Below are 16,789 nucleotides of genomic sequence, written 5' to 3'. Positions count from 1 at the left end.
CCCCCGTGCCACCCGCATCCCGGCTGCCCCACTGGAGCCAGACCCTCTGCCCCCAGCCCGCGTGGGCCTTGGCTGGAGCCTGGCCAGGGCGGCCCTGTCCCCTCCTTTCGGAGCCCTGCCCAGAGACAGGGGTGCCGGAGAGCACACGCGTGTGCAGAGGTGCGCACACGTGTCCTGGGCTTCACTTCCACCCAGGCCACCAGCTCCCGGGGCATCTCAGCTGCTGTTTCCTGCCCCCAGATCTACCCTCCCCCCCGGGGGGCACTGGTGGGAGGCAGCATCCCCCAGCCCAGGCCCCCCCACTGGCACTAGAGGGGGCATGTAGGCCTGGCCTGGCTCCTTCTCCCTCCGCTCCTGCCTCTCTCCCCAGCCAGGTGCTGCTGTAGCTCTGCTGCCTGCAGGCAGTTTCCTGGCCGGGAGGAAGCAGGAAAGGGGGGACATGGAGGGGTATGTGTCCCTTCGTCCAGTCCATCTGCCCACAGCTCTGGGTGTCCGGGGAGCGGGGACTCTCCATGGCAGGGCACTGTCCCAGCAGGAAGAGGGGGGTCAGAGGGCACCAGGGCAGAGGGGGGCATCTCCAAACACATCAGGGTTCCCCTTTGACCCCTCTGTCCCGGGATAGGAGGACAGTGCGTGTCTGTCCTTCGGTGCCAGACTGGGGGGGCGTGGTGCAGCAAGCAACACAGGAAGCAACAGGGCAATGTTTGCTGACAAAACCCATTGCCAGCGGGGCCGGGGCCGGGGCCGGGGCAGGATGTGGGCTGGTTCACGGGTTCCTGTACATGCGTGTGTAGCTGTGCATGTACATATGCCTGTACATGTGTGTGCAGCTGGGTGTGTGGCCCCACAGCATGTCCAGGCAGAGGGAAACTGAGGCAGGGAGCTGGGGCTGGAACCCAGGCAACCAGACCCCAGCAGGGCTCTATGTTGTCTCCATCACTGCAGCCTGGCACAGACCCCCCAAGCTTGGAGGCCCCCCCCCAGCCTGTTCCCCCATGAAGGGGGCATGGGCCTGCAGGGATGGGGACCCCCCATCCCTGTGTGGGGGTCCCCCATGTCATGGGGGCTGCAGGGGGAGCTGAGCACATCCCGGGGGCCGGGCAGGGGCAGGGCGGGCACAGCTGGAGCACGGCTCCCAGCGCCCCAATGACTTGCAGATGTTGGAGCAGCCAGGAATTCTGGGATAGGCCAGGAAGAGGCAGGGCCGGGCTAGGGGGGCTGCACATCTGGGCCGGGGCTGGAGTGGGGGGGGCGGTGCGAGAGGCCCTGGAGCGTGTGCAGGGCTGGGCTGGGGGACAGGAGGGCGTGTGTGTGTGTGCGCAATATCCCATGAGCCATGTGGGTGTTAGAGGGTGTGTGTGTCATCCTGGCTCTGTGCGTGCGTGTGTGCGTGTGTCCCAGATGCCTGGCTTCTGTGATAGGAGGGGCAGTGTGTGCGTGTTAATGTCCCCTGGGCCAAGTGGGTGTGAGCGTGTGTGCGCATCATCCTGGCTGTGCGTGTCTGTCTGTCCCGGATGCCTGGGTTCTGTGTGTCTGTCCCAGACAGACGGATTGTGTGTGTGAGTGTGCGCGCATATGTGCGTGTGTGAGTGTGTGTCCCGGATGCCTGGGTTCTGTGTTGTGGCTATGTGGGTGTGAACATGTGCACATCATCCTGGGCATGTGCGTGTGTTCATCCCTCACCCCCCCGCCAGGAGTCAGGAGCGCCCGTGCCCAGACACCTGGGTTCTGCGTGTGTGCGTATGTGCACACAAACATCCCCGGGCCACTTTGGTGTGAGCGTGTGTGCATCCCCCTGGCTCTGTGTGTGTTTGTGTGTGTACACACCCACATACGGGCTCCCACACGTGTCTTGGGCACCGGGCTGGGGCCCAGGACACTGGGGACTCCAGGTTCTGCATGAAGCTGCCGGCGCCAGAGCCCAGAGCAGGACCCAGGCGTCCGGGTGCTCTGCCCGGGGCCCCGGCCTGGCTCCCTCCCTGTCCTGGCCAGATGCTTGGCCCGGGGGGTGTGGGGCAAGGGCGGGGGCCATCCCGGGCCTGGCGCAGATTCCCGGGAACAAAGGCCCGCTTCCTGCCTGGGGAAGTGACGGCGGCTCCCAACAATGCGCCCGGCTTCCTGCCCAGGGCCAGCCGGCGGGCAGAGAGCCGGGGGCAGCCCCACGGTGCCGGCTCCCTGGGGCCCCAAGACCCCTTCCCCTGGGAGTACTCTGTGCTGGGGGACGGGGGGGCATGAGCCCTGTCTGTAGATGCAGGGCCCAGGATGCTTTATGCGCCACCCGCCCCCCGGGCTGCTCCAGCTGGGCCCCAGCACCAGGCCTGGGGGCGGGGGGCTGGGGGTCAGGCGTGCGGTGCCCCCAGCTAATTATGGCCATGTCCCGGTGGTGTTTACAGACGTCGGCGCTGAGTCAGGCCCGAGCTGTGGGCCCGCCTGACTCACCGCTCCGCAGGCCCTACATGGACCGGGCTCCCACAGCACAACCCGCGCCGCCCCGACACCACCCCCCGGGAAATCCCTCCCGCACCAGGTTCCCCCCCATAGCTGCTGCATGAGGGGGAAACTGAGGCAAGGGAGGGGAAAGGGTGAGAGATGGGGACAGAACCCAGGTGTCTTGGAGCGGACAGGCCATGGGCTGCCCGTGCTTGGTGCCGAGGGGGCGTTGGGCCCCTATGCTCCCCCTCTACCCCAGGGCAGGGGGCATCAGGCAGCCGGCATGGCCCCGCCTGGGGGGCTACCCGGATCCGGTCCTTTGCCCATCCTGAGCACCAGACCCTGCCTGTCGGCTGTTCTGCCCCCCTGCCCGTGCCCGTACCTGGTTACTGTCACCCACGCCAGGGGCTGCACATGCAATGAACCTTATGGCCTGGATGAGGGCACGGGCCTGTGACCCCTGCCCTGCACTGAGCCTGAGACCCCCCCGCCCCCAGCCTCCTCTGCACCCCCTGCCTGGGGTGCCCCCTGGAGGCCGTTCAGAGCTGGTGCCAGGGGGGCACGGGGCCCCTGTGGCCTCCCCGGCAGCTCCAGGCCCCCCTGGCCCCCTCTCCCGGCGCGGGGCCGGCAGCCTGGCTGCCTTTACCATACAAGTCAAGGAATGCAGGAGCCAGCCTGAGTCACGGAGCCGTTACTCAGGGGCCCACGGGCTCCGGGCCGGGCCGTTCCTGCCAGGACACGGGGTGATGTGGGCAGGACAAACAGATGGGGAACTGGGGAACCCCGCAGATGCACCCTGGTGGTGGGGGTGGGGCACTGCCAGGTGCCCCCCAGCTACCCCTGACTTGCAGCCACCTCTGGCATGCACCAGCCGCTGTGGTGGGTGGTGGGGGGACACGCAGCCTGCGCTGCCCCTGGAGATGGGGTCCGGGTTCTGGGGCCGCAGGGAAGCTGCCCTCCCACACCCGTGTTGGCTGGGCTGGGCTGTGCTGTAGGGGGGCGCACTCTCAGCCATGCCCCCACCCCGCTGGCTTGTGACCTCCAGCCCCTGGCCCACAGCAGGGAGAACTTGGAAAAGCTAGGGCCTATAGAGCCCAGGATGGGCAAAGCCCCAGGCTAGAGTCCCCCCCTGTGCCTCAGTTTCCCCACATGGCTGGCCTGGCCCTGAGCTCTGGAGCTGCTTTTCAAAGGCCCCAGTGGCACCTGCAGCTCTTGGGAAGGGCGGGCACACACACACATCAGCCACACACTGGCACCAACACACCACACACTAGCACTTGCACACACATAGACCCTGATGCACTTACACCCCAACACACATGCCAGCTGTGCATTGACCCTGACAGCCACACACCAGCACGTGTGCACACACAAACCCTGACACACCTACGACCCCCCCCAGCCATGCACCAACACACACCGTGACACACACCAGGCCTGCCACACACACTGACGCTCACATGGAACAGCACAGATGCACACGCCTGCCTCCCCATGGGCCAACACGGGTGCACGACATGCTTGCCCACGCAGCTGCCTAGGCAGGAAGGCATGCGCTGTATATGTGGTGTGTGTGCACATGCAGTCCCTCCCATGCACATCTGGGGGGCATGCACGCGCAAACATGTACATGACACATGTGGGCACCACTCGGAGGATGGGGCCTGTGGGTCCTCTGGCTCTGTGCGAACACTGGGCAGGGGCACACGTGTTCAAGCAGACGGAGCTGCACACACGCATGCACATAGGTTGACTCTTGCTGTGTCCCCGGCCCCCCGCCAGGCCCCTCTGTGCGGGGTTCCCTGTGGCCTGTGCGTGGCAGGCCAGCACCTCCTGCCTGCCCCGGCTCGGCCAGGCGCCCCGCGGGGTCGGCGCGCGGGGGTGGGGGCAGCCGCTGGAGCACATGGAACATCTGACGTGCCGGGATGAAGTCATCCGGCCCGGGAGCCCGTGCTGGGACCCGGCCAAGTGCTGACAGCTCGGCCAGGAGGTGTGGGTGGGAGGGGGTGTACAGAGAAAGTGTGTGCATGTACACCATGCTGATGCATGTGTGCACGCGTGGTGTGACAGTATCTGCGTGGTGCACGTGTGCTCTGTGAGGGTGTGTGCGGGCATTGCGTGGGCATGCACACACACGAACATTGTGTGTGCGTGTGTTCTGTTGGGGGCTGTATGCACGAAGGTGCAGGAGTGTGTACCTGTGTGCATGTGTGCCGTGTTAGGGAGCGCATGGGAACTGCCCGGTCTGGCCCAGGCTGGGCTGCTTCTACCATGGGGAGGGGGCATGGTTTGGCCCCAGAGTTGCAGCCGGTGCTTGGGCAGAGCCGGGAGCCTGCAGCCAACTGGGACCCCTCCGCCCCAGGGGTGACTCACAGCCACATCCCCCCCACCCAGCGTACATAAACAGCCGAAACCAGGGTGATGACAGGGCAGGGATGGGGGCTGTGGTGTCCTCTGCACTCATCCCCTGTGCCCTTCTGCTTGTGATCCCCCTCCCAGCCTCCTGGGAGCATAGCAGACCCTCTCTCCCCAGGAGCCCTCCAGTGCCTGGGCAGCATGTGAGCACACTTGTCACGAGACCTCGCTTGAAACAGCAGCTCTGTGCTCACCCCCCAGCCTGATGTACCCCCTGCCCCAGGCCTGGGGGGCAGGTGGCAACCCCCACTGCTGCCCCCTCCCCAGGACACGGGGGCCCCCCCTACCCCCTGCCCTGACACCTGGGAACCAGGCCAGGCCAGGGCAGGAGGGAGGAGGCTGCGGCCAGCTCGGGGGAGAGCCCAGCCGCCCCCTCCGTCTCCAGGGCAGAGGTGTGAGAACGCCATGCCCCGTTCCCAGCCCCGTCTCCAAGCGTGAGTCACGCCCCGGCCGCAGCAAATCGGGAATCCGGGCTCCCTGGGGGCACAGAGCCGCATCTGCCTGCGGGGCTGAGGCCTGTGACCAATGGGAACCCACACGGACACCCATGTTAGGACCCACACATGTGCGTGCAGGCCTACACCCTTTGCATGCTCCAGTCCCAGGTGTGGCGGGGGAGGATGCCCTGTCCCAGGCCCAGCTGCAACCCTGCAGACCCGGCCTGGCACCTGCTGCCCCCGTGTTGGCTCCGGGTGGTGCCTGTACAATGCCGAGTGCAGCAGGCCCGGGTCGCCCCAGCCAGGCCCTTGAAACATGCAGGCAAGATGGGAAACCCCCCCACACCACCCCGCCATGGATGAAATGCAACCAGTGCTGGGGAGGGGGCTGCAGCTGCCGGCACGCAGTGGGTTGGGGGGCTCCAGGTCCAGCTGGCACCACAGGGGGTGGAGCATAGACTGCTGAGCCCAACACAGCAGGGGACGGGGCAGCACTGGGGGCATCGGCCCCCCCAGCCCAGAGCCCCATCCCCCACCTCCTGCCCCTGCCCCCATCCCCACTCCCGTCATTTCCAGGCTCACATAAAATTCCTTATGGAGCAGCCGAATCCGCTCCTACTTCCTCTGGGCCCTGGACCAGGTACGGGGGTGGGGGAGGAGGAAAGGGGCTTGGACCCCTGCCCTCCCAGCAGAGCCTGCATGCAGCTGGGTTTGATGTCGCCCGCTGCAGGCGTGAACTGCACACAGCCACACAGCATGCACACGCGTGTATGTGCACACCCCACCCTCCCAGAAAGCAGAGACGGAGAGCAGCAGGAAGGGGCACCCATGTACATGCGCATGCACACCCACATGTGTACAAGTGGCCAGGTATGCAAAGAGGAGCCAGAGGGGGCCTGTGCACATACGCACCCCCACGTACATGCAGGGGTGGGTGCATGCACATCCTCCCTCCCATGTCACTATGCATGTGGAGATGCAGATGGGCACAGGCATACATATGCACATGCATGCACAAGTGTGCATATGCTCCACCTATGCAGGCATGTGCACATTTGCAGATGGGAGACCCCATGGGGGCACATGCCCCCACTAGAACTGACCCCTTGGCTTGGGCTACCCCCCCCCAACATGGCAGCCACTGCCAGTCCCCAGCTACCCTGCTGGCTACATGCGTGCACTGGAGGGAAGGGGCCCCGCTGCAGGCCCAGCTGCTTCCTCCAGATCCTGTCCGGCCTGGCAGGGCCTGCAGGGAGGCATGTGTGTGTGTGCCTGTGTGTGTAAAGCAACACATGCACACTCTGCATGGAGAGGCATGGGCTTGTGCATGCCAGCACACAGGTGTCTGCACACGTGATCACACACGTACGTGTATGCCCCCACCAAGTGGCACTGTGTGCTCAGACCTGTATGATGCCTCCGTGGGTACGCACATGCCTGGGGTTGCTGGCAGGGCATGGGGTCGGCACAGGCTGGGGGACACAGGATACGGTGCAAAGAGGCTATGCACACGCACGCTCGCACACCCAGTCATGTGCACATGCATGCTAACACACAGCTATGTACATGCACACTTGTGCTCTCACATGCTCAAACACGCACACACATGTAGGAACACAGCCACATGCACGCACGCACTTACACGTGCACACACAAGCTCTTCCCTCTCTCAGCCTAATGAATTCCAGAGATGTGGGTGAAAGTCCAGGCAGCTCTGACAGCGCAGGGAACACCGGTGTCCCCTCCACCCGCGTCCGGTTGGCTGGGATGGGCTGTCCTGCTGCCCCATGGCTGAACTGGAGAGGGGCCAAGGGGCCAGGAGAGGTAGCCCAAGCAGGCCCCTGACCCCAACTCCCACCCTTACATCCTCCTGCCTTGGGAAACACCTGCCTGTGAACTGGGGAAACTGAGGCAGGCCAAGGCCATGGCTCAGCACGCAGTCACAGAAGTGCCTCCCCACAACTCAGTGCTGCTCTGGGACCTGGGGGGTGGGAGCTCCAGCCCAGCCCCCACTGCAGGGGCCAAAGGGAGGGACCCAGGCATGGGCGGCCCTCATTAGGGGTGTGTGGCTGTCTGGGGAAAGACGGAAGTCGGCGTGGCCATGACCGGGGTCAGCTGCTTCCTGGTGGGAACCATGGGCGGGTGAGTCAGGCCCACGGGGTGCTGAGTTGGCCCCACAGGATGAGGGAAGAGACTGGGTGGGTGGAGGAGGGACCCAGGTCAGACCAGGGCACTCGGGCTTGGGTCGGGACAGGGCCACTCACCTCCACCCTGTCCCAGAGCAGCACTGCCCCCAGCAGCTCCCCCAGCACCCTCCCTGTGGGCATCCAGCTCCAGCAGCTGGGCATCCTGTGGGGAAACCAAGGCTCGGAGGGGAAGACCCCTAGGAGGCCCTAACCACCAGACTGCACTGCCAGCTGGGCCAGGCCTGGGCACCACTTCCAGCCTCAGCTCTCCCTGGCGGGGCAGGGAGCCGGGATGCCTGGGGTCTAGCCTGGGACTCCCTACCCCAAGGTAAGTCACTCAGGCCAGGGGTGGGGAGGAGGGTGCTGAGGCTGGAACCATGCACCGGTGCCAGGAAGGAGCCAGGCGTGCTCTGCTAGGTTGACAGCGCCACCCTTTCCTTCCTCCCTGCGATGCCAGGTTGGCAAAGCCCCCTCTTCGCCACTCCCCATCCCCAAGACAGGTAACAAATGCTTCTACTGCAGATCAGGGTCTTTGGGTAGATGCAATCTCTTATCTGACAAACTAGAAAAGTTAAAAAAAATGTTCTTTGCCAGCTTGCAGGCACAAATGCCCGTCTTCAGGCACAGGGAGAGTCTGCCGGTGAATTGTGCCGTCTTCTGGGTAGAACAGAAGCCAGAACGCAAAACGCAGGTCTGTGAAAACGCAAATGCAAATGCGTGGCAGTGAGGAGCCTGTCGCCGGCAGACTCTCTTTATGCCTGAAGAAGGGGGCTCGTGCCCAAAAGCTGGCAACCATTATCTTTCCAACTGTTCATTTGGTCTAATAAAAGATATCACATTGCCCTAAGGAACCTTGTCTGCCTGTCTTAGACCAGTACCGCTAACCCTGCTGCAGATAAGAGGCAGCACAGGCAGGGATGGGCATCAGCAGGGGGGGGTTTATTACCTCCACCCTCACATCAAACCCAGAGCCGGCTGGCCAGGGGCCCAGCAAATGCCGCGGGGAGATGAAAGGGCAGGGGCGGGCCAGGAAGGGCAGGGGTCAGGCCTGGGCTGGAGATCAGAGACTGAACAGCTGGGTGGGCATAGTCACAGGCAGGTGAGGCAGGGGGTGGCTTCAGCCACTCCATGGCTCCCATGCCTTGCGCCCACGCCAGGAAGGAAGCTGCCAGGAGCCCCCCAGTGTCACCCACCTCCCTCATAACATCCTAAGCCACAAAAGCAACCTCTGGCCACAGCTGGTCCCAAGAGGCAGCCTCAGGGCTCCCCATGGGTCATAGTGGGCTGCAGGCCCCCATCCCTGCTTCTGTACCTGCCCTGTCTGCCCCCACCCCATGGGCAGCAGGCACAGGCTAGAGACACGTGCCCAGCTGGTACCTTGCAGGGTGCACGGAGCCCTTGCTTTGGCCGTCACACGGAAGCAGGATGAGGGCGTGTCCCGGGGGCCGGAGGCTGTGCTACCAGGTGCCAAGTACGCTGCTCTTTCTAGTCAAAGCGTGTTAATGGCTCAGCCTGTCCTAGACCCCTGGGCCCAGGCCCAGTCTGGGAGCAAGACCCTACCTGGCCTCAGCCAGTGACCCCCCCCCACTCCCACTCTGGACCCCCTCGCAGCCCCTCTGATGACATCAGGAGTGGCACAGGCACAGCAGCAGGGACAGGCATATGGGGGAATTCAAACCCATGCCCCCCAACCCAGAGGGGCCAGGCTGCATTTGCCTTTGCAAGGAGTCACCTCCCTGTCGCTGTCCCCTGGTAGCCAATGCCAGTGCTGTTTCCACGGCAACAGCCCAAAGTCCAAGGCTGCTCAGACTGCACCAGGCAAGGATTGGGGGGGGGGCTGGCTGGCTCCCCTTGCCCAGGGAAGGGCACAGGACAAGGCAGACATGGGCAGCAGCAGGGGGGTGGCATGGCTCAGGAGAGCTGAGACAGGCTGGTGGCTGCCTTGAGCAGTTCCCTTCCTTTGGACCCTCAGGGGAAGGGGGTGGAAAGCCCACACCAACCCCTCCCTGCCCCTGGGGTGCGTGCACATGCATGTACAGCTGGCCAGGTAGGCTGACCACAGGGAGACAAGGGGCAGCAAATGGGGCCCAGGACACGGATGAGCACCATTGCACCCTGTCCCCAAGACGGCTCACACCAAACCCTGGCTCCATGGTGCCCCAGCCAGGGCTCCTGCCAGACTGTTTGTAGCCTCCTGGCCCCAGCAGGGCTCCACGTGTACCAGGCAACTCAGTGGGGGAACAAGACTGTCTGCAAACCTGCTGGCGGGAGCTGGGTCAGCCCCCTAAGCAGATGCCCTGGGCCTGGCCTACGTGCGACAGCCCCATGCCCCCCGTCCCCCTCAACTCAAAACAGCCACATCAACACTTAATGGTATTTAACACAGTATTTCCCCTCAATGCCCCCCACCTTCCTCAGCCAGCCCAACCCCGCGCACGGAGAGACAGGCAGGGCTGACGTAGGGTAACACAAGCCCCAGCCCAAGGCCGAGAGTTTAAAGGAGTGAGATGGTAACACTAGGAGCCACCCCCATGTGGTGTGGGGCGCCTGGCCGGTGCAGCTGGCACGTCCGACTGACAGCTGGACACAGAGATGGAGGAGCCCGGCCCTGGTATGTGCTGATCCCCGGCCAGGGGTTCCTCACGACCCATGTCTAGGTGCAGGGTCCCGCTGGGGGGTAACAGTGGTTGGCTCAGTGGGCTGGTCGGGGAGGCTAGGCTGGAGGCAAATACCACAGTACAGGAGGGGCCCATTTCTGTGGGTGCCTGGGCTGGCCACAGGAAGGCAACAGGAGCTACGTCATGACTTCTTCTCCATCCACATTAGTTGCCTCTGCCTGCGATTAGATGAGAAGCCAAGATTTCAGAGCCCACAGTACTGCCACCGGGCGTGAGAAACTCGTTGCACTCATGGGCCCCTGTGCACAAGAGGCCGTCTCTGAGCTGGAAGACCTGCTCCCACTGCTCCCCATGTACAGACATGGCTGCAAATGCCCCATGAGGATACCGTAGTAGTGAGCCCAGGGGAATCACAGGCAGGGCAAGCATGCCATGATGCAGTGGAGTGAGCAGGTGCGGTGCAACAGGCCCCAGGGTTGGGGGATCAGGGGCTGCTCTTTCTTCAGACCAATTTAACCGTGTTGGGTCCAAGCAGGGATGTGGATGTTGCTCTGCTAACTTCAGGAGTTGCCAACCTAAGTAGCCCCCTTAGGCAGGGCAGGGAGCTGATGTCTCCAAATACCCCATAGCTCCCTCAATAAAGGCTCCTGGGACTGGCCCCTCTCCCAGTGCTTACCAGCTAGGGCAGGACACTTGCTTAACAGCCAGAGCCAAGCCCCCACCCCAAGCACAGACCCAGGCTGGCCACGTACTGCAAAGATCTGCCCCCCACCCCAGGCTCTCTCCTCATGCATGATCCATGCCCCGATCCAGGTGGCTGCAGGTGCCACAAGATGGGATGGCAGCTCTGACAACAGAGTCTCCAGCTGGCACCAGCCTCGTGGCTCCAGCACCTGGAAATCGTGCTCCGCACCACTGTGCCCTAGGAATACACCTCCATGCTGCAAGCTCCTGGTCCTGCTGTCTGGGGCTGGTTCACTCTGTCCAGCCCAGCAGCACTTAAACTGTACCTAGCTAGAGGCTTGGCAGGCTGGAAGGGGCCCTACAGGCCTAGAAGGACAGTCCCAAAGAGGCTTTCAGAGCCCAGCTCCGCTCCCTGTGCTCAATGCCTCCCTAATCCCGGCTGCGCGGTGCGGGCTCCCGCCTTGCTCGGGCATACTCAGTTTCAGGTGCAGGCCAGCTGAGGAGTTGCACATTGGAACTAACAGGGCCTTCAAGGCAGGGACCATGTCCCAGCTCAGAGCTGGTACAGCCTACTGGGGGGGGTCCCCAGAACCAACACTGGCCTTGGGGGTTCACTGGCCTGGTACTTGGGAAGGGGGCTCCACCCCCCCATGAGCATCCCTGGGCTCTGGATAAGGGGAGGGTCTTGCCCCATGCAGAAATGGCAGGGCAGGAGCACCACCTGGGGGCGGGCAGGGGGAAAGCACGTGGGAACTCAGAGCATGTGTCCGTGTCCCCTCACAAAACCTAGTACAAGCTCCCTGTGGGAAACTGGCTGGCTCTTCACAGCAGCAGCTCAGGGACCTGGCACATCTAAGCAGCAGAAAGGGGGCATGAAGCCTATAGAAGCAACCTTCACCCTGAGTCTCCCTCCCCTCACTGCAGAGAGGTGGGGACTTGCTAATGAAGCCCAAGCAAAGGGATGGCATTGAGTGCACAGGGGAGGGGGCTGGGGGAGCAGGGAGGCTGGCATGGGATTTCAGGTCCTGTTCCGGGCTTATCTGGTCTGCTGCCCCTTGCTCAAGCAGGGACGGGGTTTCATTAGAAGAATCTCAGAGGCTGGCACACGGGCTCCGTGCCATAGACAGCAGCTCAGAGCTCTGTCCTAGACCTAACAGCAAGCGCTCGATCTTCGCCAGGAGTTCAAGTCAGGGCTAACATTAAAGGAAATCGCCGCTTCAGCCCTGCAGTTGGGATGTGAAAGGGAGTGCAGGATGAGGAGGGGACAAAGGAGCACTTACTTGGAAGCCCGGGGCCCTTCCACTCATTGCTGGTTGCTGCCTAAGGAGCAAGAGGTTGATGTGATCAGTGTGAGCAGCACACAAAGGGTGCAGAACCCCGCTCCCTCCCCCATCCTGTGCAATCAGCAGGATCTGCTGGGCCCCCAGAAAGCAGGGGCGGCTGCAGAGAGAAAGGCCCAGGAGCAGCAGCCAGGGTCTGCAACACAGCCCCCAGCCCTGGGTAGGGAGAGCAGCCAGGTCAGCATGGGGAAGAGCAGGACAGGTCCCAAATCCAGGCACAGCCAAGCCCAGCCAAGCCTGACACTCCCGAGCAGGTCTGGCTCCTGCCATCTGCAGAACAGGGCTCGGACAGGCCAGCCAGCCTGCTGCTCCGACAGCCTGGCGCCAAAGGGAGCCTGGGCCAGCTCCTCCCCAGATCACGCCTCCAGTGCAGAAAGCAGCAGGAGCTGGGTGGGCCTGTCCTCCTCTCTCCCTGCTGATAGGGGGAGAAAGCACATGCAAGACAACACTGAAGCCCCCCTTCTCCCCCTCCCCACCCAGGAGTTAGTGCCAGGCAGGGCAGACACCAGGAGCCTCACGTACTTACCCCTTTTCCAGGGCAGGGCATAGGGCAAGGACCTGGGAGCCCGCATGCCCAAGGCAAGGTTGCTCTTAGGCTCCATCAGAACACTGGGCCTGGGGTTGAAAGAGGCAAAGAAGGGTTGGCTGGGGGATCTCTACAGCTCAGCCACGACATAGAAGGGGACTACATAACAGCCATGGTGAGGACTTGCTAGCAGATTAGATAAGGCAGGTTGGGAAGGGAAGAGCTGTCCCACTCACGGATAACCAGCCAGACCCCTACACCTCCTGGCCCAGAGTTAAGCAGAGGCGGCAGCAAGAGGAGGGCTCTGGCTGGCCTGGGACAAGCTGCCAGAAGGTGGGGGTGGGTTGCACATGGGACTGGAGCAGCTTGTGCTCTTCCTACCTGGTCTCGCTGCTGTGGACTATGCCCCAAGTGAAGCCAGAACTTGAGGATTCCTGCAGCTCTGCCCAAGAGAACAGAAGACAGCAGAGCTCAGGGCCACACACCTTTGTGGGATGCTCATGGGAGAGGGTGGATCTGTGTCTAAAGTCCCTTGGCCATGGGTACTCCTGGGTCTGCAGGTGTCCCAGGTGGCCATGGCCGAGGGGACATGAAAGTCTCCAGAAGCACGTCAGCATGGGGAGCACAGCCCAAGGAGAGGGGGTTTTGCTCTGTGACAGAGGAACAGGGCGTCACAGAACCTGATCTCACAAGCTGGTTCCCAGGTCCCTCCCTCCTGGGCACAAGGACTGAGGGGGATAGGGTGGGGACAGGGACAGGCAGCAGCCGGTGTTGAAGGTCCTCACCAGCATCCCAGTCCTCATTGCAGGGGGGCGGCTGCCATGTGTTGCCCACGTCGGTCTCCACTCGCCAAGAGGAACCTGACTGACTCGCTGGAAACGAGAGCAGCTGCTTGGGGTCTGTGACTGTCTGTGACAGCTCCTGGCTGTGCCAAACCCCGTGTACAGGCAACTCCTAGTGCCCCACTCCCTAGCACAGGACCAGGCAACTCTGCACTCACCCACAGCACAGCTACAACTGGGAGAGGCCTCAGGGGTGGGGAGCTGCTGTCTCAACCCCAAAGCTGCCAGGGAGCCATGTCAGCACTGGCACAGCCCCTGCAGGGGGTCCAGCCCAAAGATCTGGCCCATTCTCCAATGTGACAGCAGCCACAGCACAGGACACCTTCCGGCAAGGGTCTTGGGACTGGGGCAGTGGGCCTGAGAAGCCCTAAACCCTGGGCAGGCTCATGCATACAAGGGTATGAGCATGAGGCCCTGTGGCTCTGCTGGAGAGGGCTCTTCAGCCCCACAGCCCAGCCAACCCTTGGGCACTCGGCTGCAGGGGTAGCAGGCAGGTGACTAAACCACCAAGCTCCCTGGTCATCGAGAAGCGGGCTGAGATGCACATCTGGCACACGGCCCCGAGCCAGCCACCATCATCTCAGTGCCTACATGTTCACAGCAGCACTGGAGAGGAAAGGCCTGGGGCTCCCCATCCCAGCCCCTCAGCATCCGAACACACAGGAGCTGAGGGTACCACCAGCACCGAGATCCCTGGCTAGTCCTGGGGACTGTGTCAGCCAGGAGCATCTCAAGGGCTCACAAAAATGAACCTGGCCCACAAGCACCAAGTTCCAACCAAAGGTGGCTGCCTCCGCATCACCCAACTCTGAAGGGAAGTGGGAAGGACATTATGCTGCCACGGCAAGGGCTCCCATGCAGACCCCAGCTGGCAGACCGACCGCTGTGGGGGCCAAGGGACAGATCAGGGGAAGAAGGGACATCCTCACCAATGTCCTGCTCGATGCAGCTCTTGTCCTCACAACTCGAGAGGTGCTGGCCGATCTCAGCTCGAGGAACCCGGTGGCGGGCATTGAAGGGGCAGGTGACCAGCTGCTTGGCGATGTCAGGGTGATTCTAGGGACACAGACAGGTACATGCTGGGGTCACCGGCACAGAAACTGTGGCAGGGCAGGGAGATTCCCACTATGACCATGCTGGGCACAGCCTAAAAAAATCCCAGATTGAAATGCACAGCCCAGGCAGGGAGCAACATCACTGTGGCATGGCCACAACCACTGGGAGCTAGGGAGAGAATAAGGCTTTGTAGCCCTGAATAATTCAGTTACTTTCCTTTTCAAGTGAGGGGCTGGTGGAAAAAGACATGCTGCCCATGTGCACCTGGCATCCCTGTGGGTACCTTCACCCTTCAGAGGCAGCTGGACAGGACAGGACAGGACAGGACAGGAGCGCCTTATTGTTATGGCTGCCCATGTCACGAGCACTTGAGCATGGATGCACTCCCACCCAGCAGTGTCAGGTTCCCTCAGGCAGAGATGGTTCCAGTTCCCTCAAGTGAAACTATCTGCATCGGCACAGACCAGTCGTGCTGGCATAAAGGCACCAGCAGCAGGGCCAAGGACGTGGGCTGGGATTGCCTGGCGCAGCTGTGTGGGCAACATACCCAGCAAAGCCATGACCGAGGCCAGGCATTAAGCACACTCAGGGAGCCAGCAGGGCTCTGGCTAGCGGGGAAGCAGACCTTAAGCATGAAGCCAGGGTCCCTGGCAGCTCATAGGGCCTGTGCTACTGCAGCTTCATTGCAGCTGTTATACGCAGAGGCCTTGCTCAAAGCCAGCTGAGGCAGCATCCAGATGCAGTGCAGACAGTTCACTCTGGGGCCCTTAGGGCTGGGCAGCAGATACTAGGGGGCAGGGGCAGGCAGGAATGGGTCGAGTCCTCTGTTCCAGGAAGGGCGCCAGCCTTGCCCCCTGCTCAGTCTCTGTGCCCAGGTACCGGCTAACCCAGCAGTGCTCAACCTTCCAGTCCTATCCCTGCTGGATCAAACCCAATCTAGCACACCACACAGGACCACGTTACCCAACCTGCCAGGCACCTCGCAGGCCCGGAAACCTGGCAGTAGCGGACCAGCAATTAATGCTGCCACTGCCCCGCCACAAGCAAACTTCTGGGCTGCGGAGAACCTGGCGGGCCAGGGGTGAGCATACCTGGTCTGACAGGCACAGTGACAAGAGCCCAGTGGCTGCTCTGCAGAGGCGCCTGCATGACTGCATGCAGGCAGAGGGGTGGCAGTGTTGTACCGCTTTCAGGACACAGCTTCACAAGCAAGCTCTGAGCCACGATTAGCTGGGGCTCAGCTCTGCGCAGTCACTTACGCTGAAGAGGGCCGGAGGGGAAGCGGAGGGAGGGGGAGACAGTTTGCATTCAAACCCCGGAGACAAGATTGAGAGGGGAAGAAAGGGCCCATCTGGGCCTAGGGAAGGGCACCAGATGCACGTTCAATAGAGCTATTAGCAAGAGGGCGACAGGCTGCTGGCAGCTGCGTGGCTGGCATGGCAAAGGCAGGAATTTGCCGTGCCACCTGATTGCTGCTGCTTTGCCCAGCCTGGAAAAACACCCATAGGCTTCCAGCTGCCTTTGCCCTCCACAACCACCCCCTACCCCCTGTGATCAGAGGACCCCAAAGAACCCTTGCCCTTTCCTTCAGGGCAAGTACACTGGTCCAAAACTCGAGTGGAACTTGAAATGTCTCCCTCAGGGAGGTGCCAGAGACTTTGGCAATGAAAACTGTCCTCTGAGCCCAAAGCAGAGGGGACTGGGGGGAGGAAAGCTGCTTCCTTTGTAGAAAGGCTGTTTTGACCGATGCATTTACAAGGCCTTGGCTTTTCAGGTGTTCAGGGCACTCCTACCTTCCTGCATTTTATGAGGTGGTAGGGGAAGCGACAGGCTCGGATCTGGTGATGGGCATCGTATGGGCACTGGACCAGCTTGTCTGGATCCAATGGGTCAGCTGGAAGAGAGACAGACGCACAAAACAAAAGCCATCAGGAAAACAAGTCTCCAGGGCGCCAGCTCTGGGATCAGTGAGTGGGGAAACGCATTAAGAACTGGGTTACACCATCAGCTTTAACAGCCCAGAAAATGGGAGAAAATTGCTACGTTGGACCCTTGCTCTGGGTAAACAAACTCATTTGCTTGGCGATGGGAATGCTAAATAAAAACGGATGAGGCGCCGCTTGAGTGCAGAGTGACGGGTGCCTGAGTGCACAGCCGGAAAGAAACAGGCCTGTCAGAATATCCTGAAGCTCCCATCTTTGGTGCATACAAACAGGTCTTTTGGGCAAGCAAAGAGCAATAGCAACATTTCCCTA

At 62.2% G+C, this 16,789-nt stretch overlaps 1 protein-coding gene across 2 annotated transcripts in view; it reads right to left on the bottom strand.

The window, feature by feature from the left end:
* Positions 1–9,276: 9,276 nt before the first annotated feature.
* The window catches only part of LOC102378988 (gametocyte-specific factor 1-like), a 10,397-nt gene continuing 2,884 nt past the window's right edge, over positions 9,277–16,789 (bottom strand). Inside the window, exons 3-9 of one of the 2 annotated variants that reach the window (XM_006035334.3) lie at positions 16,328–16,428; positions 14,408–14,534; positions 13,422–13,508; positions 13,018–13,078; positions 12,637–12,725; positions 12,051–12,090; positions 9,278–10,304 (exon numbers count right to left, since the gene is read on the bottom strand). In XM_006035334.3, the coding sequence (XP_006035396.1) occupies positions 12,074–12,090; positions 12,637–12,725; positions 13,018–13,078; positions 13,422–13,508; positions 14,408–14,534; positions 16,328–16,428 (482 nt within the window). In that variant the 3' untranslated portion in view covers positions 9,278–10,304; positions 12,051–12,073. Of the gene's footprint in view, positions 10,305–12,050; positions 12,091–12,636; positions 12,726–13,017; positions 13,079–13,421; positions 13,509–14,407; positions 14,535–16,327; positions 16,429–16,789 lie in introns of both variants that reach the window. The other variant, XM_006035335.3, reaches the window with a different exon arrangement.

This window comes from Alligator sinensis, unplaced genomic scaffold (genome assembly GCF_000455745.1).
Source record: "Alligator sinensis unplaced genomic scaffold, ASM45574v1 scaffold149_1, whole genome shotgun sequence".
Classification (NCBI taxonomy): Eukaryota; Metazoa; Chordata; order Crocodylia; family Alligatoridae; genus Alligator; species Alligator sinensis.
The sequence above is the reverse complement of the archived record's forward strand: the minus strand, read 5'-3'. Positions and strand labels throughout refer to the sequence as shown.